General features: G+C 33.2%; 5 protein-coding genes across 6 annotated transcripts; 2 read left to right on the plus strand and 3 right to left on the minus strand.

Annotated features, from left to right (window-relative positions):
- Positions 1-516: 516 nt before the first annotated feature.
- LOC110644267 (protein SRG1) lies at positions 517-2,469 on the plus strand. Its single transcript, XM_021796962.2, has 4 exons — positions 517-801; positions 1,098-1,345; positions 1,721-2,045; positions 2,138-2,469. The coding sequence occupies exons 1-4, from the start codon at positions 547-549 to the stop codon at positions 2,375-2,377; spliced, it is 1,068 nt and encodes a 355-aa protein (XP_021652654.1). The 5' UTR covers positions 517-546; the 3' UTR covers positions 2,378-2,469.
- A 2,176-nt stretch (positions 2,470-4,645) lies between these two features.
- LOC110644250 (oxoglutarate-dependent flavonoid 7-O-demethylase 1) lies at positions 4,646-6,570 on the plus strand. Its single transcript, XM_021796945.2, has 4 exons — positions 4,646-4,964; positions 5,181-5,428; positions 5,656-5,986; positions 6,070-6,570. The coding sequence occupies exons 1-4, from the start codon at positions 4,719-4,721 to the stop codon at positions 6,307-6,309; spliced, it is 1,065 nt and encodes a 354-aa protein (XP_021652637.2). The 5' UTR covers positions 4,646-4,718; the 3' UTR covers positions 6,310-6,570.
- Positions 6,571-7,268: 698 nt separating this feature from the next.
- LOC110644248 (myb family transcription factor PHL5-like) lies at positions 7,269-10,379 on the minus strand. Its single transcript, XM_021796941.2, has 8 exons — positions 10,302-10,379; positions 9,459-9,998; positions 9,133-9,352; positions 8,959-9,035; positions 8,829-8,868; positions 8,074-8,125; positions 7,910-7,979; positions 7,269-7,819 (listed from the first exon to the last, which is right to left on the minus strand). The coding sequence occupies exons 2-8, from the start codon at positions 9,990-9,992 to the stop codon at positions 7,721-7,723; spliced, it is 1,092 nt and encodes a 363-aa protein (XP_021652633.2). The 5' UTR covers positions 9,993-9,998; positions 10,302-10,379; the 3' UTR covers positions 7,269-7,720.
- A 3,552-nt stretch (positions 10,380-13,931) lies between these two features.
- On the minus strand, positions 13,932-17,273 carry LOC110644256 (G-type lectin S-receptor-like serine/threonine-protein kinase LECRK3). The gene is made up of 3 exons (XM_021796950.2): positions 17,196-17,273; positions 16,938-17,106; positions 13,932-16,261 (listed from the first exon to the last, which is right to left on the minus strand). The coding sequence occupies exons 1-3, from the start codon at positions 17,271-17,273 to the stop codon at positions 13,932-13,934; spliced, it is 2,577 nt and encodes an 858-aa protein (XP_021652642.2).
- LOC110644260 (uncharacterized) lies at positions 16,879-22,077 on the minus strand. Of its 2 annotated transcripts, none has more exons than XM_021796951.2 (8): positions 21,786-22,077; positions 20,408-20,899; positions 19,343-19,508; positions 19,198-19,248; positions 18,923-19,105; positions 18,686-18,779; positions 17,703-18,418; positions 16,879-17,609 (listed from the first exon to the last, which is right to left on the minus strand). In XM_021796951.2, exons 2-8 carry the CDS (start codon positions 20,869-20,871, stop codon positions 17,277-17,279), a joined length of 2,007 nt encoding a protein of 668 aa, XP_021652643.2. In that variant the 5' UTR covers positions 20,872-20,899; positions 21,786-22,077; the 3' UTR covers positions 16,879-17,276. The 2 variants fall into 2 exon arrangements, with proteins under 2 accessions (XP_021652643.2, XP_058006854.1); XM_058150871.1 differs by having other exon boundaries at positions 21,835-22,068.
- Between the last annotated feature and the right edge of the window lie 4,450 nt (positions 22,078-26,527).

The following is a 26,527-nucleotide window of genomic DNA, read 5'->3' on the forward strand; positions in this document are numbered from 1 at the left end:
ATTAATTTTAAATGGAGTAGTAAACTACAGTTATTAATAAAATACTTGTCTTAAAATAAGAATTAATGAGTTGACGTTCATAATTAAATTTAACTTATATTTATCAGTAAATGGTATTTTATATATATATATATGATGGCTTTTATTATTCAATTCTTCAATTTATGAATATATAGTGTTCGTTACAAACCCAAATGTAAACGCTATTTTATCATAGATGTATCTAATATATAAACTTGATTTTTATATAAGAATGAGAATTTAATAATTTTTAAGTTAAATATTTGTATCAAAATTCATGTAAAACTAAAATTAAGCTTGGTTATGATTTTTTTTAGGGAAATATTTAATTTAAATATATAATTTAAGATTTGTTAAGCTAATTTTATAAAAAGTTGTAGATTATAATAGTCGTAATGTGAATTTGAAGACTTATAATTTCTTGTAGTAGTTGATGATTTTGGGTGCAGGTGAAAGTGATCGTCTTTTTATACACTATAAATGCTAAGGTCAATCCTCTTGCTTGTTAACTCATTGAACAGAGAAATGGGAGAGGTGCAAGTGCCAGAGAATCTGGAATGGTCTCTCCCAGTTCCAAGTGTTCAAGAGCTTGCGCTCCAACATCTTCATGCTGTACCACCTAGGTACATCAGAGATCATGACGCTGACGCCCATGAGATCATCACCGATCAGTCACTTAGTGTGCCGCTAATTGATTTGGCCAAGCTGCTCAACCAAGATTCCCAAGCTATGGAGCTTCAAAAGCTTCACTCTGCATGCAAACACTGGGGTCTATTCCAGGTAATATTTAACATCATAATTAACCTACCATTACATATTTATTTCTTGAATCATGATAGATTAGGTCTAACCATAAAAATAAGTTTTTCCCTTGATTTACTTGCAAACTTTTTGATTCAATTATTATTATTATTATTATTATTTTGTATTTTCAATACTTTTTTGGTTCTTATTTTTCTGCAATATATATTCTTTGCATGGAGAGAAGACTGATAAAAATTAGTCACACATATCAAATAAAATCAGGAATTAATGGATTGAATTTGATTCTGAAATTAAGAAAACGAATTTTGCAGTTAATAAACCATGGAGTTTCAGATGAATCAGTAAGAAACATGAGGGATCAAGCTCAAGAATTTTTTGAGCTTCCCTTGCAAGAGAAGGAACGCTGGGTGCAGAAGCCAGGAAATCTTGAAGGCTATGGCCATTCCTTTATCACCTCTGAACAACAAAAGCTTGAATGGAGTGATATGATCTTCCTCAAAGTTCTTCCAGCTCAAAACAAAAACTTGGAATTTTGGCCACAAAAACCACTCAAATTCAGGTATTCTAATTAATCCTATAATTCTAACGGATTTACATGTTGAAAAATTATATTATGTATGCAAAGAAAATAACAGAAATTAAAGAGCAAAAGAACACAGATTTTATTACGTGGTTTGATGACAATCTGTCTACATCCATGGAGCCACTGTAATTTTTTTACGATGAGAAAAAAATGTATCAAATAAGGTTACCTATATATAGTCAAAATGGCCCTGTCCCATAATAAAAACGCCCTGACTTAAAAAAAAAAAAATACCAACATCCTCTCCATTAACTGTGAAGTAATAATATTCCTAATATGAGCAACTCTAACTCAATATTATGTGGCTCTTGTGCCATGGATTTATACATAAATATTCTATGACCGTGTCAGGGAAACACTGGAGAGCTATACTGAAGATGTGAAAGGGGTTGTTGTTTCTTTGGTGAGGCTCATGGCCATGGGGCTTCAGCTTCAGGATAAGGAATTCTACAAAACTTATCAACAAGGAAGATATGACGTGAGGATGAATTTCTATCCACCTTGTCCTGAACCTGAGAGAGTTGTTGGCGTAAATGCACATGCTGACATAAATGGGATCACCCTCTTGCTCGAATGCGGTGACACGCCAGGTTTACAGGTTCTTAAAGACGGTAAATGGATCCTCGTTCAGCCCATAGATGGTGCCATTGTTGTGGACATTGGCCAAATCATGGAGGTGATGAACAATTGTCATATTTTTCAATGACTTGTGCATATCTTTGTGATTGTTGTAGATAATTTAATAGTTGATTTAATTAAATGTTGCAGATAATGAGCAACGGGATATACAAATCACCACTTCACAGAGCAGTGGTAAACAAATCAAAAGAGAGGCTTTCAATAGTGACCTTCTGCTATCCCAACTCATCTCATGATATTGGTCCAGCCAAAGAACTCATCAACTCTGGAATTCCACCTCTTTACAAGACTGTCTCGCTAGATGAATATCTTCACCTCTTCTTGAATTCCAAGCTTGAAGTTCCATTCATAGAAAGCCTCAAATTCTAATGCTTATACAACTGAGATGAAACTGGAATAAATTCATATGTAATAAGTATAAAAACTGGAAATTAAATTTATATCTTTGTTTATTGGTTTAATTTGTGCTCTATATATATATATATATATATATATATATATATATATATATATATCGAAAAATTTTAAAATAAAATCACGGTTTCATTAAAATTATTAATTAATTATAGTGAATCTTAATGATGAAAATGTAAAACATAAGAAAGGCCTTACGTGGCTTTCTCATTTGTCAAAGGTGTTGAACTCATCAAGCCTGGAAGCCCACATCTGCCCAAGATTATTTTCAAAGCTTTTACAGTATGCAATGACCAATGGTTCTTGGGTTTTGAAATCTGAGTATAGTGTCCACAACAGAGCTATTTTACCATTTAATAAATCTTATTAGAAATCCGGTAGAAAATCTAAAAAGTTAGGGTGGAATTGTGGTCTCAATTGATTTTTTAGAATATGATCATTTTAAGATCTACTTAATATTATTGTTTAAACAGTTAACTGAGACGATACACGGTACTATTTTAAAAAATATTAATTAAATGGAATTAATTTTAAGTTAAATTTGACATATTTTAATTATAAAAATTTTAAAATAAAATTTCTAAATTACCTTTTTAATGAAATTTAAAATGGTGATTTTTTAGTAATTAGGTTGGAACCATAATTCCAAACAGATTTTAAATACTATTGCAAAAAGTAATTTAAAAAAATCAATGATAAAAATCATTAAAATATTTAATCACCTTTAAAAGCATTAATGTTAAATAATAAGCTATTACATTAATAATGAAAACCTAAACAAAATTAAATAAAAACTCAATCTTACATCAAAGTCCCTGATTATAAAAAATAAAAAAAAATTAGTTCAACATAATAAAAGAATATATACCCAATTCCAATAATTGCAATCCTATATTGTTGCAAACTGAAGTGGTGTGACGTATTGCGGCAAGGAGAGAAGTAACATTCTCAACGTTTGAAGAATTTTGATTGTCTAAAGCGGTTAAGACACTAGAGGAAAGAGAGGGAGTCGTTATGCTGAGTTGAAACCGTTATTAAGTTTGTTGTATTTCTATTACGCTGTTACATTCAATTGCATATAAATAATTATATTTTTATAATTGTAGTTCATTGAATGAGATAATGATAGCTTCTTTTTTCTGGTTTCTTCTTTGTGCTTCTCTTCCTTTCTTTGATTTCTTCTTTGAAAAATATTCAGATTTGGTTATTGAAGTCAAAAACTCCAATGTGTTCTCCGATGGCTTTCGTCGTTGATCTTTCAAGACTGGCGGCTAGGGCTGTATAATATTGGCCGAAGATGTTTTCTCTAATACAACTTGACCTTATATAATTCCATGAAACTATGTCCTCCCTCATTAAATAATTCTGTTCTGGCATAAAAGGAACGCCCCATTATTATCCGAAACACGGGTCAGGTGGCCAGAAACCATGCGAAGCCCAGCTTGGCACCAATTTATACTCCTCTGGCTAGGCATGTTTCCTACTATGATTTTGGACGCTTGCTCTTCAACTTCTCCACATCCCATATAAGAATATCATGGCCCAGAAAGTGTAAACATCTACATACAAATAGTCCAAGCGGCCATTTAATCTTTTGACAAACTAAGTATTTCTCTTTTATATATATATATAAACAATTGCAAAGAAAAAAAAAATTCACTAATTATTCTATTTGAATAATTAATAATACTAATATTTTATATTGTTAGCATATTAATATTAAATAATTCTAAAATTTTCTATATATTGTTTTAGATAATTTAATATATTAAAATTTATTTTTATTGATTATAAATAAATTTATTATTATGAAATTTTAATTTCAAATAATTTTATTGTAAAATATTTTTTTTTTTAAAAAACTACATATTAAAATTTATATAAATTTATTTTAATTATTATTTATAAAATAGATCAAAACTACTAATTATTATAATAATTTATTATTTTATTATTTTAAAAGAATTAATTTTATAATATATTTAATATTTATTTAATATTATATTGATTAAACCCTAATTGGATCGCTTTTCCTAATTACCGATTCATGGGCTGGATTTGAAGACAAAATCATGGCCTAAAGTTCAATTAAACGTGGGCTAATATAAAGATAAACTAAAAAATAATAATTAAATCAATATAAAAATTAATAAACTAGTAAACCAACAAAATTAAATATATATAAATGAACTATGGCCAGAAAGAATTGACAAATGTAATATACACGGAAGATGGATAGATCGTCTTGCTCATCTCGCCCTGACAAATCTGGTTGAAATCTAAGGCGTTCTGGAGAATGGCTGCAATAGCAGAGAACCTTGAATCGTCTCTCCCAGTTCCAAGTGTTCAAGAACTTGTATCCCAGCAACTTCACACTGTGCCACTTAGGTACATAAGAGATGAAATCATCTCCTCTTCCTCTCATGATGATCACTCTCCTTCTGTGCCGTTGATTGATATGGCCAAGCTATTCCACCATGATTCCCAAGCTTCAGAGCTTCAGAAGCTTCACTCTGCTTGCAAAGACTGGGGTTTGTTTCTGGTAAGGAAGAAACAAAAAAGGAACTATTGCTTTCCTTTATATTAAAAAGATTAAAGAAGTCTTTAATTTCCATAGATTTTAGAATAATTATCTTTTTTTTTTTTTTTTTCTACTTCTTCTTTTTCTTGTTTAATACCTTAATTTGTTTGACAATGTGACATTAAGCGGGATTCCTAATTATGATGAGCTTCTAAAAGGATAAAATTTAATTTGCAGTTAATAAACCATGGAGTTTCAGATGCAACACTGGGAAACATTAAGAAGCAAACTCAAGAATTCTTCGAACTTCCCTTAGAAGAGAAGAAACTCTGGGCACAGAAACCAGGAACTCTTGAAGGCTATGGCCAAGCATTTGTAACCTCAGAAGAACAAAAGCTTGATTGGAATGACATGATCTTCCTCAAAGCTCTTCCCATTCAAAACAGAAAATTGGAATTCTGGCCAGAAAAACCTCAAAAATTCAGGTATTACTTCAATTAATCAGTTCATACTATTTATTTTAATCATATCTGGTTGATGATCGTTTGTGTAAGATAGTATGCCTCAGGTTATGAGATCTCCCACATTGCAGGCTTTCTTATTTTCAAGACTCAAAATTGACACCCTTCACCTTTATTTTCTTTTATTTGCCTATAGCGAGTCGTATTTTTCTTATATCATAGCTTATAAAATGTACATATTTGTGCACTAGGGAAACCGTACAGAACTATTCAGAAGATATCAGGCAGCTTGCAGTTTCTATAACAAAATTCATGGCCATGGGGCTTGGGCTTAATGATCAGGCTCAGGAATTCTCTCAGGGTTTTCAAGAAGGAACATATGATGTGAGGTTTAATTGCTATCCACCTTGTCCTCAACCTGATCGAGTTATAGGAATGATCCCACATGCTGACATGTCCGGGATCACTCTCTTGCTTGATGCCACCGACGTGCCAGGATTACAGGTTCTAAAAGATGGTCAATGGATCTTTGTTGAACCAATTGATGGTGCTATTGTTGTAAACATTGGCCAGATTATAGAGGTAATGCCACAATTACAAATGGCCTTGTACTAATTATAAGACACAAGTGCTTATGGAGGAAACAACTTTTTTAAATTTTGCAGATAATGAGCAATAGAATATACAAAGCACCAGATCACAGAGCTGTGGTGAACAAATTGAAGGAGAGGTTTTCTGTAGTTACGTTTTGTTATCCCAACCCGTCTGTCAAAATTGGTCCTGCTAGTGAACTTACCCAGTCGGGAAGTCCACCTCTTTACAAGACTGTTACACTGGCAGAGTATTTTCAGAGCTTTTACAATCGGAAGCTTGAAGTTTCATTCATTGATTGCCTGAAAATCTGAAGCCTAATAGAAGAGTGCTTGCAAAAATTTTAGGATAATAGGAGTTATGGTGAATTAAAATGTGGCAATAAATGATGTCTGGTGAAGGTATGGGACGCACGGGCACCCCGAGTTGGTGAAGCCTTGAAGATGTAGAGCTCTGATCAAGAGATCTCAAGGAGCCCTGGAATTGCAGAGGATTCCCTGACGTTTCTGTTGTTTCCAATCCATGAAAACAAAAGGTTTTTCCTTTCTAAAGAATTATTCATAGGTTATGACTGACCAGCCATTCCCTTTACTTTCTCGTAAACAATTAATTTAAACCTTAATTATATGATCAATTAAGTGAGAGGAGCCGGGGAATGATGGCGAGAAACAAATGGAATATAGAAAATTGATTACCATTCTGTAAAAGCACAAACAATAACGTTTCATAAGGCTTGCTAATTCCTTTTGGAATCTCTCCAACCAAACGATTTGAAGAGAGATCAAACAAATGCAACTGGGAGGCATTTCCTACGATAGATATTTAGTATAAATGTATTATTCAGCCATTAGTTGTTTGTATTTATCTTTGTAATTATCTTGTAAGCAATTTTACATTTATAAATAGACCTAAAACCTCTTAAAGAGGGATTCAGGATTTTATCAATTTTCATTTCCAAGCTCTGGCAGTATCTCATTATTTGAAAGTGGCATGCTTAATTGTGGGATTCTGGAACTGCCCCCATTGTGGTGATCTCTCCTATCAAATGGTTATCACTTACATCCAAGTAGGACCAAAAGCTTCGGCTATATCTTATGATGGGAGAATTGGGTCAATGTGATTCCATATTTTCAAAGCAATTTCAGATAAGAGAGGAATTAGTTCTCTTGAACCATATCCCTGGTTAAATTCTCTGCAGTACCTATTGGAGCACCAAATTTGTTCTGTTTAATTTTATAATTTAGCTCCTGAGAAAGTTTGTGACAAGATAGAACTTCTAAATAATAAAAAATTAGCTAAGCAAGTTTAACAGAACCCTTAATGGATCCATTATACTATAATAATCGATCTACTCCAATAAGAAATATTCTCAAACGTATACAAGGTTTTTCAAATGCAAATCTTTTCTATTGATGGAGATTCATCACCCGTTCATCCATGAATGCTGGGAAGCTGATGCTGGAGTCTTAATTCCTTTATTACTGTGTGCTGAAAGAAATTACTATCTGTGTGTCAAAAAAACTGATAGTTCTGAATGTAAGGCTTCACACATCTCCTTCAAGTTTCGAACGTAATGAATAATATACATGGAGAAGATGTTTAACATGCATACCTGTATTGGAATGTTAATAGAGATCATCTAGTCCTTCTATAGGAGAAATATGGACGTCTTTAGGATCATTTGATGGATCTTCTTGGAAGGTGAAATCTGATAAGTTTCTGGTTTCAGTTAGAGTCTTGTTTGTTATTTATTAGTTGCTGGTCTAACATCTTTCTGAGTCGCCTTCCCTGTTCTTCGATCCGAGACTGCAAATTTCTTTGTATCTGAGACAGATTAGACTGGAATATTAAAATCAAATCAAAGCATTAAAAAAGCGATAGAGAAAGAAACAAGAAAAGGAAAGAAACCAAAACCTCCAATTGTTCTTGTAGGTGTCTCTGGACTTCTATCTGCGTTCTTAGCGTTTCAGCAATCTGCCTGCATCTGGGATCAAGAAGATGACTCATTCAGGGTCTAAGATTTTACAAGGAGACTCATCAGTTTTTTTTAAAGGTAAATTTTAGTCAGATATGCATACGTTTTTGGGTCAAGTGGTGCCATTGCATTTGTAAGATTTCTGTCAGATCTTCCTGCAAATCAAATACATACTGTCCATAAGTGGCGATGCATGCAAATTTGATGCGAGAAAGAACATTATTATTTTCAAGGTGAAATGTAATGAGAAAACGAACAAGCCAGCCTATTGCTTGACTTCCATTGTAAAAATTAAAGTAGAGATATAGATAAGATATTCAGTCAACAAGAAGAGCATATATCTTGATATTGCTGTCACTTTAATCCAATTATACATAGAAATACAAGAGAGAGATAGAGAATAAATACCTCACAAGGGCATCCTTTCCTACTTAAAATTTCCAAAAATACAGATCAATGAGCTTTAGCTCAATAGTATTAGGAATATTTCCAGGATTATAAGGTCTCAAGTTATAGTTCCGGTCGGACTCAAATGAATAAAAAAAATCTAAAAAAACAACAAAAGTAGACATGATCTCTAAGACCAATTAAAAGTCACATCAGAAAATAAAATTAAAATACATCACTTAATTAATTAATCATCAAAATGAAATCTAAAAGTTTGTTTTTGTTTCCAAGAATTAAACTTGGTTCACTCAAATTCTTGCAATGGTTGTTAAATGCCTAAAACTATGATCAACAACAAGAAGCAACCATTATAAGGCAGTGGTTTGATGCTTTCATCTAACATAGCAAGAAACATAAGGATACGAATGAGATTAATTTAAGAACAATAGGACAGGTAACAAAGGAATATACCTTCTGTTGATTCGGGAATATATCTGGAAATGCGATATTTCTGTAAATATAATTGCAGAAAATTACAATTAGATTGTCATGATCAAGATTCAAACAACCAAATCCATGATAAAGTAATGGAGATCAAAACCTGCAAGTGACTTTTAACATGGAAGATTGTTAATCCTTCAACCCCCATTAGCTTAAGGATCAACTTTGGAGTAGCCTCTACACATTATAAGAGTTATCAGTATCTTTAATCACTATTCATCCTTTCACATTGAGATCATTATTAATCATGATTAGTCATTGAATTATCACTTACTTTCAGGTCCTCCAAGATGATTTACACATTCAACGAATCGCTTATGAAGATCTTTAGTCCATCTAATACGCCTTTTACATGAAGCTGCTGGTCCTGATGGAACAGAATTGCGATTGGCTGAGATTATACCACAACAATGGTAAGTAGGCTGCTTTGTTGCTGGCTGAAAGTAGGAGTTGATCGGTTTGGTAAATTCAGAGCTGAATAAATCATAACCAACCTGAAATAATAATAGTAGATATCATATATATACTTCAATCACGACTATTCCTGTAAATGACATATAGATTATAAAAAAGAAGGATAAGAATGTTATGTAAACTCACCTCACACTTCTGATGATTCTTGAAACTAATATGGCTTTGGCTTACTTGATTCAGTTTGGCCAATTCTTTTGCAGACTTCTGCAGGATTGGAGGAAAGAGATCACCCCCTGATGAATGACGATACAAAATTTGACACATCTTTTCTTTAATAATAGGATTCTGATTGCTCTCTAATCTAAACTTGACAGCTGATTGAAGATCACCAGGAATTTCCTGACACTGCATGCGAGTTTCAGTCACCTGAGGACATCCGGATAAGCTATCAACATCATAGTCATCACCTTGTGCAAAGCTCATGCAACCCTTCATTGTACAGAAAGCAGAAGTTGGTGTATCAGAAGCCCCTGGATTGCCATTGGTGGAGCTGCCCTGAGGGATCGGTAAATGATCAGACCGGAAGAACACTCTCATGTTGCAAGGCCGATGCCGAGAAGGAGGAGGAAATTTTTCCAAAGAAGAGTCTGGCAATTTACAAGAATGATATTTTAATGATCCATTCCTGCGTTGTAGGACTTTCCTCTTTCGAGTGTTCATTGATATCTGTATATATAGTCAAGAAGCACCGCACAGATCTCTAATTAAAAAATATATATATAAAAATCACAGGCAACAGCATTAAAATACTTTCTGCAACTTTTGGATATTCTTATATTTGTTGATGGACACCAAAGGGTTAGTCTTGAAATATATATAGTGTTGCTTTGCCTAGAAGATGTAGAAGATAAGGGGAACATTTAAGAGGCATAAAATGCTAATAGGATAGATCAGAAAGAGCGAGAAAATACAGTATGAAATTGATAATAATTTATGTGCAGGAAATTCTTTTATTGCTCTTTAACTAACGTGCAAAGCTCCATATAGAATATGGTCTTCACGCCAATTCACCCTTTGAAATAGTTCCAACTTGTTTCTCCAAAAAAAAAAAAAGGTTCCAACTTGGATAGGGACGAACAATGATCTCTTGATACATCCAAAGCTTATTTAAATAATTTCCAAATGTAAACTTGCAACTTGATTTTCCAAGATTAAAGTGGAAGATGTCCATTAGAATCTCAGATGATAAAATTGGAAGGCATTCTATTTTCTATTGCAGGCTACCCCCTGATTGGCATTGATTCCATGCCAATGCTAAACATTATTTGTTTATTTAGAAGGAAATGTATCTATACTAATTGCAGGCTACATTCTTTCACTCATTGTATTTAGTCTATAATTTCAAAAAGATTCAGTTGAAAAAAGAAATTGTTCATTAGATTCTTCCTTGGCTTTCTTCTTTTTTTTTTTTAATATTTTTATAATAAAAATAAATTCTATAATTGCTCATTGTAATCAGAAACTATTTATTAATCCAAAATTTTCATAATTTTAGAGATGATAATAATATCATTAAACTAAAAAGAGATAATATTTGAAAAATTAATTAAATAAAAAAAGTATACGCGACTGAACGAATTAGACAGTGCAGGACAGATGGACGTCTCTGGAATGATTGGAAAGTTTCGAATAGAGAACTTCTCCATTTCTGTCATTTAGGAAAAATGCATCACACTTTTTAAACATTATTATTCACAATTAAGTTGTCTTAATTTCCTATTATTCAGCTTTTTGTATTGCTTTTAAAGCTAAAAATTTTTGGATTAATTCGAATATTAATGCAAAAAGTTTGATTCATATGCATAATTTTATCCTTATTATTTTCATAATTTAAACCTCAAAATTGCATATAGAATAATTTTGCTGTAATATTAAAGTCTTTTTTGAATAATAATTAAAGTTAAATAAATAAAAAAAAAGACAAATTCTTGTTGAGGTAGACTATGAGAATATATATATATATATATATATATATATATATATATATATATATATATATATATATATATATATATATATATATATATATATATATATATATATGTTGTTATCCATTAAAGATTTTTTTTTTTAACTTTTTAATTGCATTCTTTTCAAAATAAATGACCTTTGGGAGCTTTGAAGAGCCAACCTTGAACCCACCAAAATGCTTCATATATATTGGCCTGGCCTGTGCTCATTGTAATTGGCTGCTTATAATTACTATTTTAAAAGATCGTTTGTATGTGCACCCATAAACATATTAATTTATATGCTTTCTAAGGATGGGATCATAGAATTTGGAAGTGTAAATTTTGATTGTCAATGGAAGGTGGTATGTGTATAATTTATTTGGAGCATGAATTAAAAAAAGGAGATAATCAATAATTGAATTGAATCTGATATATTTTTCAACATCAAGCTGCAAACTTGAAGCAATATGTAGGATAAGGAATGGAAAGTTTTGGATTGGCTTGATTCTTGATTGTGGTTTGTGCATATTCTTTTGTATGCCCATAAGATTTGGAAGCTGTGGCTTTCAGGGTAGCGAGCAAAGTCAAAGCACAGACAAATCCATACTACAAAGCAGTATGAGTGCCATGCATTGCAAATAAGAAATGTTTTATATATTTTTTTTTCTTACTCAACTCAACTCAACTAAGCTTTTATCCCAAAAATTTGGGGTCGGCTATATGGAATCGCTTTTTCCACTCTGAACGATTTTGGGTTAAATCCTCAGAAATGTGTAATGCTTTTAGGTCATGTTGTACTACTCTCCTCCAAGTCAATTTAGGTCTACCCCTTTTTTTCTTTATATCCTCTAACCTAATGTGCTCTACTTGTCTAACTGGAGCCTCCGTATGTCTACGCTTCACATGACCAAACCACTTCAATCTCCCTTCTCTCAACTTATCTTTAATTGGCACCACTCCTACCTTTTCTCTAATACTCTCATTACGGACTTTCATGATCTATGTCTACTTGCAAGACTCTGTAATTCACTTGGTAATAGTGAATGTTGATGATGTTAAGGAAAATTAATATTTAATTTCTTTATTTTAATGAAATTGATTATTTATTTCTCTGTTAGAGTTTCAATCAATAGAATAAATAAATAAATAAAAGAAAAAAAAATAAAAAATTAGGGAAAGTTAAGTCAAATTAGCTAAAACTATTTTGGCGGAGGTAATTCTAAATTTAACACATGAACTTCTGCCAAAAGTCATTAGTACCTTTGAGTCAAAAAATTTCACACAATTCACATAGTATAAGAGTAGGTCATATTTGGAGATACAAAAAAGCATAATAGACAGGGCAATACTATAAATGAGCCATACGCAGATGGATCCATAAGCTAATAAAAATAACTAAACTCATAGGGACAAGTCAAAAAGAAGAGGCTAAAATCTAGATAGGCAGGCAAACCATCACATGTAATACAAGTGACAACTAAACTTGTAAACTTGAACTTGATCCAATTGTACGAGAAAGGAAAGTGTTGGAGTCCGATATCAATGAAAAAGAAAAAAAAAATTAAAAGAAAATATATAGCAAGGAGGAGCTTAGCCAAATTGGCTTAAATAAAAACCTAGGGATGTGTCTTATTCGATTATATTCAAATAATTAAACCAAATTGATAAAATTCAGTTATTTTGATAAGAGTGAGTTTGATTCAGAGAGTGAGTTCTACTCGGTTCTTAATTAATAATTTTAAAAATATTTGGGTTTCAATTTTTAGTTCGGTTACATTTGATTTGGTAATTGAAGTAATCAAAATAACCCAATTTATATAAATAGTATATTAATTATAATTTTATTAATAATATATTATTTATAATTATTAGTTTTATAATTTTATTAATAATATTGAATTTGTAATTTTTATTCATAATAGATCATATTTATTATTTTTATAAATAAAAATTGTATAAATAAATTTTTTTTAAAATTTTATTTGTTAGTTAAAATTTTAAAATATATATTATATTTTTTTCGGTTAATTTTATTATAATCAACCAAATATTTTCAGTTTCGATTAGGTTCAGCCAATTGATTACTCCTGGTTCCAGGACTTGCTCTTTGGGTCAAAAAATTTTACGTCAACCTATCTTGAAAAATACATTATTAGCCCATATATTTTTATTTCATATATTTTTTAGTCTCTTAGTTAATTTTAAGCATTAGTTAGAATTTCATTTGATTCTTGTAATTTAAAAAATAGACTATATAATCTTTTATTTTTTAATTTTTAAACTATTTAATCCCATAATGTAATTTCTCTTTCCTTGAATACAATAACTGATAGAGCGGACAAGCAAAGATATGTAACTACTCTAAACTTTAATTTATCCTTTATTATTTTGCTCAACCCCCTTTGTAGCATATGGAGAAGAAAAACTTCAAATTGAAATGAAAGTGAAGATACCTGTCCTTATAAATTACGCAGTCCAATTTAGAAGGGAATAAGCCTCGTATATACTTACCTAAACATTACCTAAATTTACATATAGACCAGAAAAAAATAAAAAATAAAAACAAGACTTGCAGAACACTGTTGCATTAACTGATACAAAAAGAAAATGAAGTTATAAGTTAAAATTTCGATAAACAGTCTTGAATTCAGGTTGAACTATAGCTTGAAGGGCGTGGGGGCACAGAAACAGGGGTAACTCCCTCGAGCATTTGTGTCACCTTCTTCATTGAGGGTCTAAATGAAGGATCCTCTTGAATGCACCAAATTGCTACCATCACTAGCCTCTCTAGCCTCTTCATGTCATTTCTTGCCTCTTCATCATTTTCAACCAGCTCACTCAACTTCTTCTTGCAGTAGCAATCATAAATCCAGTCCACAAGTGCCTCCTCTTGATCTCCCATTCCAAATACAACACTTGACTTGCAGCAAATGATCTCTAGCAATACAACGCCAAAACTGTATACATCAACTTTAACTGTGATTGAAGCTTTCCTGAACCATTCAGGTGCAAAGTATCCAATCGTGCCTCTTATATTTGTGCGAGCTACTCGAGACTGTTCAGCCAACAAAAGCTTCGCCAATCCAAAGTCAGAAATCCTGGGCGTAGAGAACTCATCTAATAGTATATTTTGAGGCTTTATGTCACAGTGGATTATTTGGGTACTGCACTCTTCATGTAAGTACATCAGGCCTCTTGCAATGCCGAGGGCAATCTGTACTCTTCGATTCCAGTCAGGCCTGGTTATGCCGAACAAGGAACTTGCTAAAGATCCATTACTCACGTACTCGTAGACAAGAAGCCGGTGCTCCCCCTCTTCACAAAATCCAAGGAGACGGACCAGGTTCTTGTGGTGTGTCTGACCAATCACATTAACCTCTGTTTTGAATTCTTTCTCACCTTCTTGTTCTACCTTATCCAGCCTCTTGACTGCTATAAACCTCCTGGGATCTGATGGTAAGACTCCTTTGTAAACTGTTCCAAAAGCACCTCTACCCAATATCTGCGACTGCTTGAAGCCACCAGTAGCTTCTTCGAGTTCTTTGTATGTATAGCTTCTAACATTTGCTGCAGAAGCACTTGAAACTGATGAAAAGTTGAGTAACTTCTTCTTATACAGGAAGATAGCAAGAGATATAACTAATATGAGAAGTATGTTAACAAACACAGAACTTCCAAGGAGTATTGATATGACAAGGATCAAAGTTGACTTGTTATTAGCGTCGCAAGATTTTTTGGGATAGAGCTCTGAGTTTTTTTTGGGTACCTTCACGAGAGCCGTTCTATTCACACTTTCGCTCCTTCTTCCATTGGACAAGGGATACCTCTTTTTCCAACAACTATTGCCATTATGAATGGCCACTACACAGAAACAGTCATCGAGACATAACTGTTTACATGTATCCAGGTCGACAAAACTTCCTGTCTGAAGTTCATAATCAGTTAGTGGCCAGTCCAGGTTTTTATATTCATGGAAATCTACTAGCTCACGATTTGTATCCCATCCATCAGGCTGGCAACTGGGTAGTTCAAAATTTGGTCTGCAACCTTCGTTTGGAGCATATTGTTTCACGTAAGTATAATCGTCAGGGCATAGGCATTTTGGCTCCTCATTTATTTCCATACAGTAGCTGTTGTATCCACAAATCCCACTACCAAGCAATGTATCGAATCTGTTGCAAATATTTTCAGGAATTCTTTGAACTACACTCCACCTCTTGTCACAGCGGTTGCTCTTCGGATAATGATATTGTGCAAAGACACCATAGGAGTCGATCCTTGCCATGTGATAGAAATCTTGGGGAGAGCCAGCGTCAGTTTTTGTCAGGTTATAGATCCGTTTCGTCCCTTCTTGAACGTACATATATCCCTTCTCATCAAAGACCAACTTGGATGAGGCATTGTCTTTAATCGACATGGTAGCCCAATAAGCCATACTGTGTACTTCGGTTGGGTAGGCTACATAGTAAAGCACGAGATTGCCATCCAATTGCAATCTGAGCTGGAAGCGCCCGTCATTGTAATCTTCTTCTGAACGGCGAGTCGTGAGGGTGCTTGGAATTTCAAGCATCTGGCCAGGCAAGATTGTATCTGTAGGTTCTTGGAATGTCTGCCATATGGGCTCATGATTTTCATCTAGGAGCATGAAATTCCCATTATCGTTCATAGCAGCACATATTGCAGGTTTAGCACCCTTTGCAGGACGCTCCCATAATGATTCACCATTTGGATCATAGAGTGCAAGCCTCCCATCATCGGTAAGTTTAACAGTAGAGCCTGTTGGTGCCGTATTGTTATCATTTGCAGACCAGACTACAGTATCAGGTATTTTGGTAAACCAGATGGCAAGCAGGAACTGATTTTTATTGTGAGGTTTAAAGAATCCAAAGGTAAATTCACCAGATGGTGAAACCCATGAAGAGTTCTGTTGATCAAGAGATAAAGACAACCGATATATTGTACAGTTGTTGGCGAAAACTGAGGCAGAAAGGAAAGGAAGAAAAAGTTGGAGAAGCAAGAAAGAAAGAAGATGGGAACATAAAGAAGCCATTGCTTGATTGAGTAATAAACATAATATATTCCTATTTATATCCGAAACATTTCAGATGTCCATAGCGATGAATTTTCTACTTTTGAAATGGCGTGTGGAAATTGCAAAAACCTGTCCTTTGAAACCTTCCAAATTATTGAATAAATCAATAAGCCTTTGAAATTAGCAAGAAATCATGAATTTTAATTGGCTGAAGTCTCGATGAAACGCGTAGGAGATACAGGGGAGAAAATATTCAATTTCTTCGAACAAAATAAACAGGGGAGAAAATAAGAATCCAACTACCTAATGTGATGATGACGGTAAGCAACTTCTTAAAAATATCAGGAGCCACCAATTCAAGATGAAAATTCTTCCTTTCTAGTCATGACTAGCTTCCTATTCAGTATTCACAAGTACTGTACTTCCCATTTTAATATTTTTATTAAACTTTTAAGTTATATACATATTGAAATTGAATAATAATAATATTAAAAATTTTTAAAACTAACATATTCATAAGGTAGAGCTCCAAAATAAGCTCATATCATGCTACCACGTGGCCTTTCCAAGAGATTATTTCCATAAAAATGCATGTTTCAGTCTCCCCAAAGTTGTAATTACACTTTGGGCACTGGAAAAAGGATACAACCCTGCTTGTCTCTACAGCCAACATTTGTGATCCAGAAAATGACGATATAAAAAGCCAAATTGCATACCCAATAATTGAGATATGCAGGAAAGTATACACATGTAGTTTGTTGCTTAGTCCAGAGAATAATGAATAAATGTTCTATGGCAAAAGTAAATCTATAAATCAAAAGCATCCAACAAGCCAAGCCCTGAAGCTATATATATATTTATTTTAACTTCTCTGTGTACCTTATCCCTTTGCAGCAGAACTGCACAGATACCATGGTTCTGACAAAGTGTTCCCTTGTAGCCTCCTAGATGTAGCATAAACTAGAAACCAGCCCATCCAGCAGGTTGAGTAGCTGGCTGACTCTCCAAGATCTTTTTCCCACCATAGTTCAGAGAACTATTTCCTTCTTTAGTGCGTCTTGAAATCTGAGTGCTGGCAGCAGGAACAGCTGTAAAACTATCAGCTCCAAAACCCCACGACTCAAATTCAGAAGATGCCTGAGCAGCCTGCATTTTCTGGTTTGCATTTCGTGTCCTAACAGATTGAGGACTGTTGCCCTTTGAAGGAGGCTGCTGATGTGACTTGGGATCCTCCGCAAAAGATTGCCATGGCTTGGTCTCTGGACATATGGTTCTCCAGTCAGATTCCCCTTGCTACAACAAGAATAAATAATATCACCAACATGCATAATTGGACGTATGAAAAAAAAAACAGATGGTAAAACAATCAGATTCTCCTTGTTGCACCTTAGGAGTTGTTGATGATTGAACTTTGGGGGAAGCATGATACTTATTTGGTGATGGGGTTCTAGCAGCCATTGCTTGCTTGAGCTCTTGTATCTCTTGCCTCTGAGATCGGCAAATGGCAGATAGCTTTTCATATTTTGAAGTCATTTCCACCTTCTCCAAGTTTGATTGCTTCAGTTGCTCTCTAAGCCTCACTATTTCAGCCTCTAATTCTTCTTCTTTCACTGATTTGTTATTAGCAACTCTGGAGTTCAGCTTATTGCTATCAAATTCAGTAACAAAAGTATTAAAAGCCTCATCTTGAAATAAAGATGTGCTCTCATTTTTTGATGTTTTCGGCCTCTCCGTGCCACGGTCTAAGTCTTTCTGGAAGAAATTTATTTCAAAGTCCTTGGAATTGCCATCCTCAGAAATTTGTGACTTGCCATGCACATTTCTCCTAGTAGAATGAGTTTGTGCATTTTCATCTTTTGCAGGGATGGAACTTTTGGATAAAGTATGATTCTCCATTCGGCTCCTATCATGTCTTGATGCGTTATAGCTAGGTTCTTCATCGAATTTAGGTTTGCTCTCGTCTTCAACAGAGAATGAGTCCTTTGCATGTTGAGAGGACCAGAAAGCACCAAGTTGTCCCCCACCTCCCCCTCCCCCAGATGAAGGTGGTGGGGGACTTCTATGAGGCATTGGATGTGACCAATTTGCATGTTTTGATGCACCTGTTAATGTTCAAAAATAATGAAAAAAAAAAGTAAGCCCTATAATAAACAAGGTCCAAATTGCAGAGAATTTCATTTTAATTGTAACATGTGATCTTCTGTCTATCTCACAAAGGAGCGGAAAAAATAAAGAAAAAACAAAGCCACCTAATAATTTTACCATAGAACCAGACAATGGCCCCCAAAATTACTTCAAATAAATTATTCCGAAAAAAAGAAATATTTCTCCAGACAAACTACACGTTTTATTCAAGGAAATGCCTTCACCTTCATGTGCACCAGCAGGCTGCATTTCAGGTGGTCCATCAGGCAATGACTTCTGCAGATTAACTGGTAACTGATCATTAACACGAAACCATACCTGTCACCATGGGAAAAATTCCCAGCATTGGTAAACAGCACGTTAGAATTTCTGCACCTGATTTTCACATGGATATGGATGATCTAAAACTAAAACTAACCTAAGTTCATGGAGATGAATTGCCAATCAAGCAAAGCGCTTGCCTGCGTGATGTCTGGTCTGTCATCTGGTGAAGCTTGAAGCATGTCCCTGATTAAGTCTGTTACTGAAGTGCTGTACTTGGGTAAGTCTGGAATGCGATAGTTTCCATTTAATATTTGTAGCTTTGACTCTCCATCAAATGCATTTTTGAAGTAGCATATGCGAAAGAGTAAACAGCCAAGGGCCTGAAAAGTAATAGATCAACTTCAGTTCTCAATAAGGAAAAAATATTTAAATGTTCCTAAATTGCAATGGAGACATACATCAATTGACTTACCCATATGTCTGCCTTCTCACTTATAAGATCTCTTCGCAACAGATCCCACATCTAAATCAAGAAAAAGATGAAAGGCTGCAATCAATACATTTATACCACAATGAATTAGAAATATTATTTTCAAAAGCATGGTTCTTCATTCAACCTCAGGGGCTCTATAGGCAGGTGTTGTGTACTTCCGGATGTTATCTTCTTCAATTCCCATTTCTTCAGGCTTCTCAAAACGCTTATGATTGGTAGAGGTACTCCCAAAATCACACAACTTCCACAGTCCATCAGGCCCCAGTAGAAGATTCTCTGCTTTCAAGTCCCTAAAGATTACGAAGAAGAAGAATGAAACAGGTCACAGAAAGATATTCTAACGTACGAAGAAACTTAATTCTCTTTTATCAAATAAGCTGGTATGAAAAAGAAAAGAGATTCATCCAACTAATTTGGAACAACACTTGTTGATTTAAGTAGAATTCTATGAAATTGTTTGTGAGTTGATCATAACACCAATCTCACGGTTCAGAATGAGCCAATTTACAAAGGGATACTATTGAAATATCTATCCAAAAGCGGGGCCTTTTTTTTTTTTTGAGGGAGCCAATGTTATCTATAAAATTGATTCAAAAAATGGCTAACTATACTCATTGTCTATATATTTTGAGGGGGCCAATGTTGTATATTAAAAAAAAGTCATAATGGAGTGTAGGTAATGCTATAAAAATTTATTGAATATATGATGAGAAATAAATGGTTCTAATATTTCACATTACCTATATCATGATAAAACAATGTAAATTATATTTTGGGGGTTTGGGTTGTTTCCGCCGGGGGGGGGGGAGAGGATTTGTTGGGGAGGGGGTTTGGGGGTTGTGGAGGGAAAGAGGGGAGAGGGGCAACTCTCGCCTTCGTCTCCCCCTTCCCTCTGCCCCTGATCTATCCTATCCATTTACTAGTATCAAAGGAAGATATTAGGAAATTATGCACATAAGATGAGTAACAAGGTATGATAAAACCATAGAACATAATTATGTAGAAACTACCAACAATACCTATAAATCAATCCACTAAGAGACAGAAAACAACAATAAGATGCAAGAAGTTCTACAAAAAAACCTGGAGTTTCCTTGAGAGTGCATTAATAAGAGGGGGAAAATATTTGAAGGAAATAATGAATTCATGCTAACAAACATTGAAGTTGAGAACATGCAGCATCTCTTACCTGTGAGCAATAGGTGGAGACTGAGAATGCATTGCAAAAACTGCATTGCATGCATCTCTGAATAAGGAAAGGGCCTGTTTTTCCTCAAAATATCCTGCTCCTCTGCTCTCCAGCACACTAACCAGAGACTTCTCACAAAATTCCATCACAAGGAGTGCTTCCTTGGTCCTTCCGATATCCAAGATGGCATGTGAATATAGTGTTACAATATTGGGATGCCCTTTAAGTGATTTCATCACATTTATCTCCTTCAATGCCAGTTCCAGTGATTCCTCATCATTGCATATCATGTGCTTTAAAGCATATTGCTTTGATGCATGCACAGCATCCCGAGCTAAATAAACACAGGAAAAACCTCCCTCAGCAATGGCATTCCTGACATGAATCTTAAGATTGCCAACATCGATATAACGACCTTCAAGCCCTGCTGGCTCTTTTTGAGTAAAGGATTTGAACCTCCACATAGTTTGTATAAAGAAGACAAGAAAAGCACTGCATATATACATTGGAAGGAAATAAAATTGATATTCACAACATTGAAGGAAGAACAGGCAAAATGATAAATTTAGTATGAGAAAATCTAACTCCATATTTAAGCTCAGCTGAAATCAATTTCAGTTGTCTTATGAACCACATCTCATTCTTGTTAATACAGACAATCCAGGGTCAAATAAAACAAGAGAGATGCAATACGTAGATAAGAAGCCACCCAAATTTTTGTAGGATCTTATGCACATGATCCATAGATACTTGAAGTCAACTGCTCTGTACAGCTTAATCACACACACACACACACACACACACACACACACACAAAATGATACGAGAATTCTATAAGGGCAATTCCATTGAGCTAGTTTAGTACAGGATTTTTAGTGGAGTAAACAAAATAAGCACATTGGGCGATATATTTCAGTTGTACTCAAAGTCATCACCATCCCATTAATTTCAATAACACCCTGCTTAAAGGAATTCAAGGCATTTAGCCATTGAAAAGAAAAACACACGCAAGCAGACACGCCGTTCATATAAACAATTCCTAAACCGTCAAACAAGATCCAATCTTTTTCGTCCTTAAGTCCTCCATAAGCTCCAAACAACTATAAGGTTACCTTTAACTATTCATTTCAATAGATCAACAAATGAACAAAACAAGAAGCTAAAGTCTTCAATCACATTTCAAAAAGCTAACGTGAAATTTAGATCTAGTTTCCTAATTCAAGATCCATCATTCAATTCTCAAAAATCGCATAACCACCCATGACTCCAACAAGATCTAACTCATAATCCCATTACAAACCAAACATCGTAAGCTCTTTCTATACTCCCAAAGAAGATAAAAACAAATAAAATTCAAAATCCACAAAAAAAAAAGTACCTTGTAGAATCTGATTGATTGGGGAGCGGAAAAAGAGAGATACACTCACAGTATAAGCTAATTAGAATGAAGAAAAAAACGCCATAGAACCTGAAGCTTTCTGGTTTAGAACACAGAATTAAGTCCTCTCCTCGTTAGATCTCAAAAATCATATACAGAGAGATAGAGGGGCGGCAAATGAAAAGGCTAGAGAAGAGTGTGTGTAAATATAGAGAGAGACAGGGAAATGGAATTGGTAACGCAATGTATACGTAGGAGAGAGAGAGATGTGAGGTAAGAGGTGAATTTCTGCGAGGTAAGGGAATTGACGCTTTCGGTGGGAATTAGAGAATACGGGAACGTGACTTGCCCGCTACAGACTCGCCTGGATCTGGAGGACGCGTGTCTTATTATTCTTGGCTTGGAGATTACATTTGTTTGGTAATTATTGTAATGCAAGCACCAATACACCATTAGGGATTGTTAGTGATGAGGTAATCTGGTCAAACTATTGAATTCTTGTGTTATCATTGGTTTTTGCCTCAAATGTAAGGGCAGGAAAGGAACAAACAGGCAATTCTATTTTTCGTTAACCTTTCTTTTTTTTTTTGTTCTGAGATAAAACCCATTTATAAACGGATTAATAATAAAAATAAATTATCATTAAAATTATAATAATTTTAATAAAATTATTTTTTTTTATTTTTTTAATTAAAAAATATATTATTAATAATGATATTGAATTCTTTTTTTTTTTTTTATGGACATGCCCATATCATATTGTTGCCCCTACTACATACTCTTTTTAGCTTCTCAATTGATCAACAATTAAAAGTAATAATTGACCCATAATTTTATATAAAATATGTTTTACACCATATAATTATCATTTAAATTTTCAATTATCTCTTTAAATTTAAATGGGAAAATATTATGAACCCACATGTCAAATTCTTGTTAAAATTCTCTTTTTATTTGAGAATATATATAATTAGATTAGATTAATTATATTTTATATGTAAAAAGTAAATATGTTGAGTGTAGCATTTTGAACGAGAGAATTTGGAAAGGATAAATTAAAAGTTTTATGTGTCAGATTTGGTTGATCGATTAATTTTATTTATTGTCTTAAAAAAAAACTAAATGGAAGAATCCGTATGATTTGGTTGGAATTTTTTGAAAGAAAAAAATAAATTAAGCAATAACTTTTTTCAAAAAAAAGTATTTGAAAAATCATTATATTTAAATTCAAATTTAATTAATATTTAAATTCATTTTAAATTTGATTAAATTGAACAATAATTATCTAAATTCACCCTAATTATTATTAATGAAATAATATCTCAATTCATTTAAATTTATACAATTTACTTAATACTATTTTTAAAACATATTTTTATTAATAATTTATGCCATACAATTTAATAATTTTTATAAAATATATAAAATTTATTTATTTAACATATAATATATACAAATTTTATAAATATTATTATAAATACATAATAAATTATTTATATGAATAAATTGCGATAATGGATAGTCAAAATATGAAATTAAAACCTAACATGAGTATTATTTTTTTAAACATAAATTCATATCAAATCTGATTATATATTATTTAAATTTATTCTAATTAGATTTGGTTAGATACTAAATAATAACGGGTCTAGTGCTATCTTCAGCTGTGAAGGCTGAACAAATTTAAATGAAATCGATGAGCCAAATATAGGAGTAAGAGTAAGATACTCGTGAAAATTATTTTAAAATTTATTATTAATTATTTAAATTTATTTTAAATTTAATTATTAATGTTTAAAACATAATTGAATCCATTTAATTTTATATATTTTTATTAATAATTTATATAAATTTTTTATTAATAATTTATATTCTAAAAATTTAATAATTTTATAAAATATTTAAATACTATTTATTTAAAATATTATATATAAAAATTTACAAATATTAATTATTTACATTAAAATAATAAATATTAAATATATAAAATTTAATCTTCAATTTTATTATTTTATAAATTCCTACAAATCCAATATTACATACTAATCAAATTTATGCTTAGTAAGATTGAGCATCGATTGGCATGAGAGCCGATTTACATAGGCATCCGATTACCTTGCGATAGAAGACCTGAATGTGGACTTGCAATCTCTAATCAATGGGAAACATGTCACGACCCAACCTATGGCCTGGATCGACACTAAGACCTGGGCCAGTCTAAAGCCCCCGAGACCCGTAGTAAGCCTAATTATTCATCAATCCAACCCTAAGGCCCATTTGGGCCCAATTTCAAGAATTCAACCAGACAGAGTCTGGCCATAAAATGGATCATTCAACGGGGAGTTTTTGACTCGCCCGACCTGTAAACACAATATATAATAAATTGGGGAGCTCAGCTCATCCTTCACATACTCATAATATCATAAAATTCAGTGGGAGCTCAGCTCCCTCATCCAATCCAGTCATACATGCAATTAATATTCTTATAAATTCAACACAATATTACAGATCCAAATTAATTAAAATACTCCAAATAAATGTGGAGTCTAAAATTTAACTCAATTGTACAAAATACATTAGATACTACTAATTGATCTGCGAAGAAGAAGAGTAGGTTAGTCACAACAAGTAATCCTCCTGTAGCCTGGAAAAATAGATGAATAGGAGTGAGCGTTCGACTCAGATAGTAAAATGCTAATTTTAATCACAATTTCTATAGCTATCTAAAGCTACTACATCATAAGGAATGGAATGCAACATTATCATAAATTTTATACAAATCACATCATAATAGTAAAAAGGCAATTTAGAGCACTCACACACCAAACTTGTTCAAACAGTACATATATGGGAGCTGATCCTCTATACAGCTCTCTTAATCCAACCCCTGCCAGTGAGTGTCTCTCAAGCCAGACTTTCGCTTAATAAACCAAATGTGAGGGCATCCAATACCACACACTACACGCACACCAACGAATGCACACGGCTCCAAATTATCACAAACAACATCCATGGTACTTTATCAAATAAGAATGCAATATAAGATGTACCTATTGTTTAACTACATAGATACATATTTATAAGTGATGTATGGCATGCTTGAACATATAATAATATTGAAATTATAATTAAAATTAATATTTTACTCATAGACTTAAACCAAGGTCACTGCGGCGGCTGGGCGAAGGAGAAAGGCTGTCCCGGCTCACCTGACAAATTTCATTGCAATTATTTAATATATTTGACTCAATACAAGCTTAGAAAAGACCAAAGACACCTTAAGTTGTGCCGAAAATTCGACAGAGTCTCCCTTATACCTAGGACCTATCCAACCTGTAAAAGGATTCAAAACGCACTTCTATATCTATAAAGTCATACATCTACAACTTAATCACATCACATGGCCCCTCCCGTGTCCACCCAGATAGTCAACAATCACAATTTGAAAAATTATAATTTAGTCCATACAATTACCCCTTTTACAAAAACTACCCATTTGAGCTCCAAAAATTCCAAATCTTTGCCCCGCAGTCCTTAGCAATATTATAGAGCTAACGCAAAAGAAATTATATTTTTCTAACCTACCACGAATATTTTATAAATTTTTAATCAAAATCAGGCACTAGATAATTAATAAAAATGAGAGTTCGAGTTTACCTATGCCAATTCCGACCCTGGAGACGGGTCCGGAACCTCTGAAAATGGTGGCATAGCCTATACTCTAAAGGAGCGAAAGCATAAAAATTATTAGATTAGAACATTGAATTCAAAAATTTTCTTATAGGGTCTCATTCATCATGCAACATTCATTATGTACATAATTGATTTTAATATTTAATTGCATATTAAAACACTTTTAATATGTTTTAGGATCTACATTTATCATTTAAGATTTTTGAATTAACAAATTAATTCATTAGAACCCTAGATTAAAAGAATAACATGTGCACTAACCTTTTGATGCAGTGTAGATGTAATTGGTTTTTTTGAGAAGTACCTAGGACCCCAATTGTTGTCCCTCTAGCTTGTCCACACCAAGATCACCAATGGGCAGCCCCTAAACTAGCTTCTCAAGCCTTGCCAACCAATTGTAATTTATGTTTTTGCCTTTAGAGAGGTTGTAGATGTATATAGGACACTATAAAAATTTCTAGCAATTTTAATTCAAATAAACTTGGATCATTCTCTTTGAATTGATGAGAGAAGATGAAGAGAGGAGAGAGAGCTATGGGTGGCGGCACACTTCAGAGAAAATAAGAAGAGTAGCTAATTTTTATTTTCTCATAATATCACATTATATAATTAGGTCATCACTTAAAACTCTTGCCACATTTCATCACCTGATTGCATATTAATTTTAATTGACATAATCACATTAAGTCAAGTGTCAAAGCTCGACTTAATATTGACTTTGATCATCTTGCATGAGAGAAAGACAAATGACAAACCATGATGCCACGTGTCACCATCTCATGGTGCTACATGTCACCCAGTGAAATAACCAAATTATCCTTGTATTGTAATTTTGAGTTCTCAACCCAAAATAATTATTTATTCTCTTATAATCAATTTATATCAAATATAAATTAATTAATTAATCTCTATTAATTAATTTCTCATAATTAAATTCATATTTAAACACTTTAAATATAAATTTAACTTATACTTTACATCCAATAACTTATATTTGGATTCAAGCCATGCTAGGGACTTTGCAATGTTATTGCAAACCAAACCTATTA

Source organism: Hevea brasiliensis, chromosome 8 (assembly GCF_030052815.1).
Source record: "Hevea brasiliensis isolate MT/VB/25A 57/8 chromosome 8, ASM3005281v1, whole genome shotgun sequence".
NCBI classification, from domain to species: domain Eukaryota; kingdom Viridiplantae; phylum Streptophyta; class Magnoliopsida; order Malpighiales; family Euphorbiaceae; genus Hevea; species Hevea brasiliensis.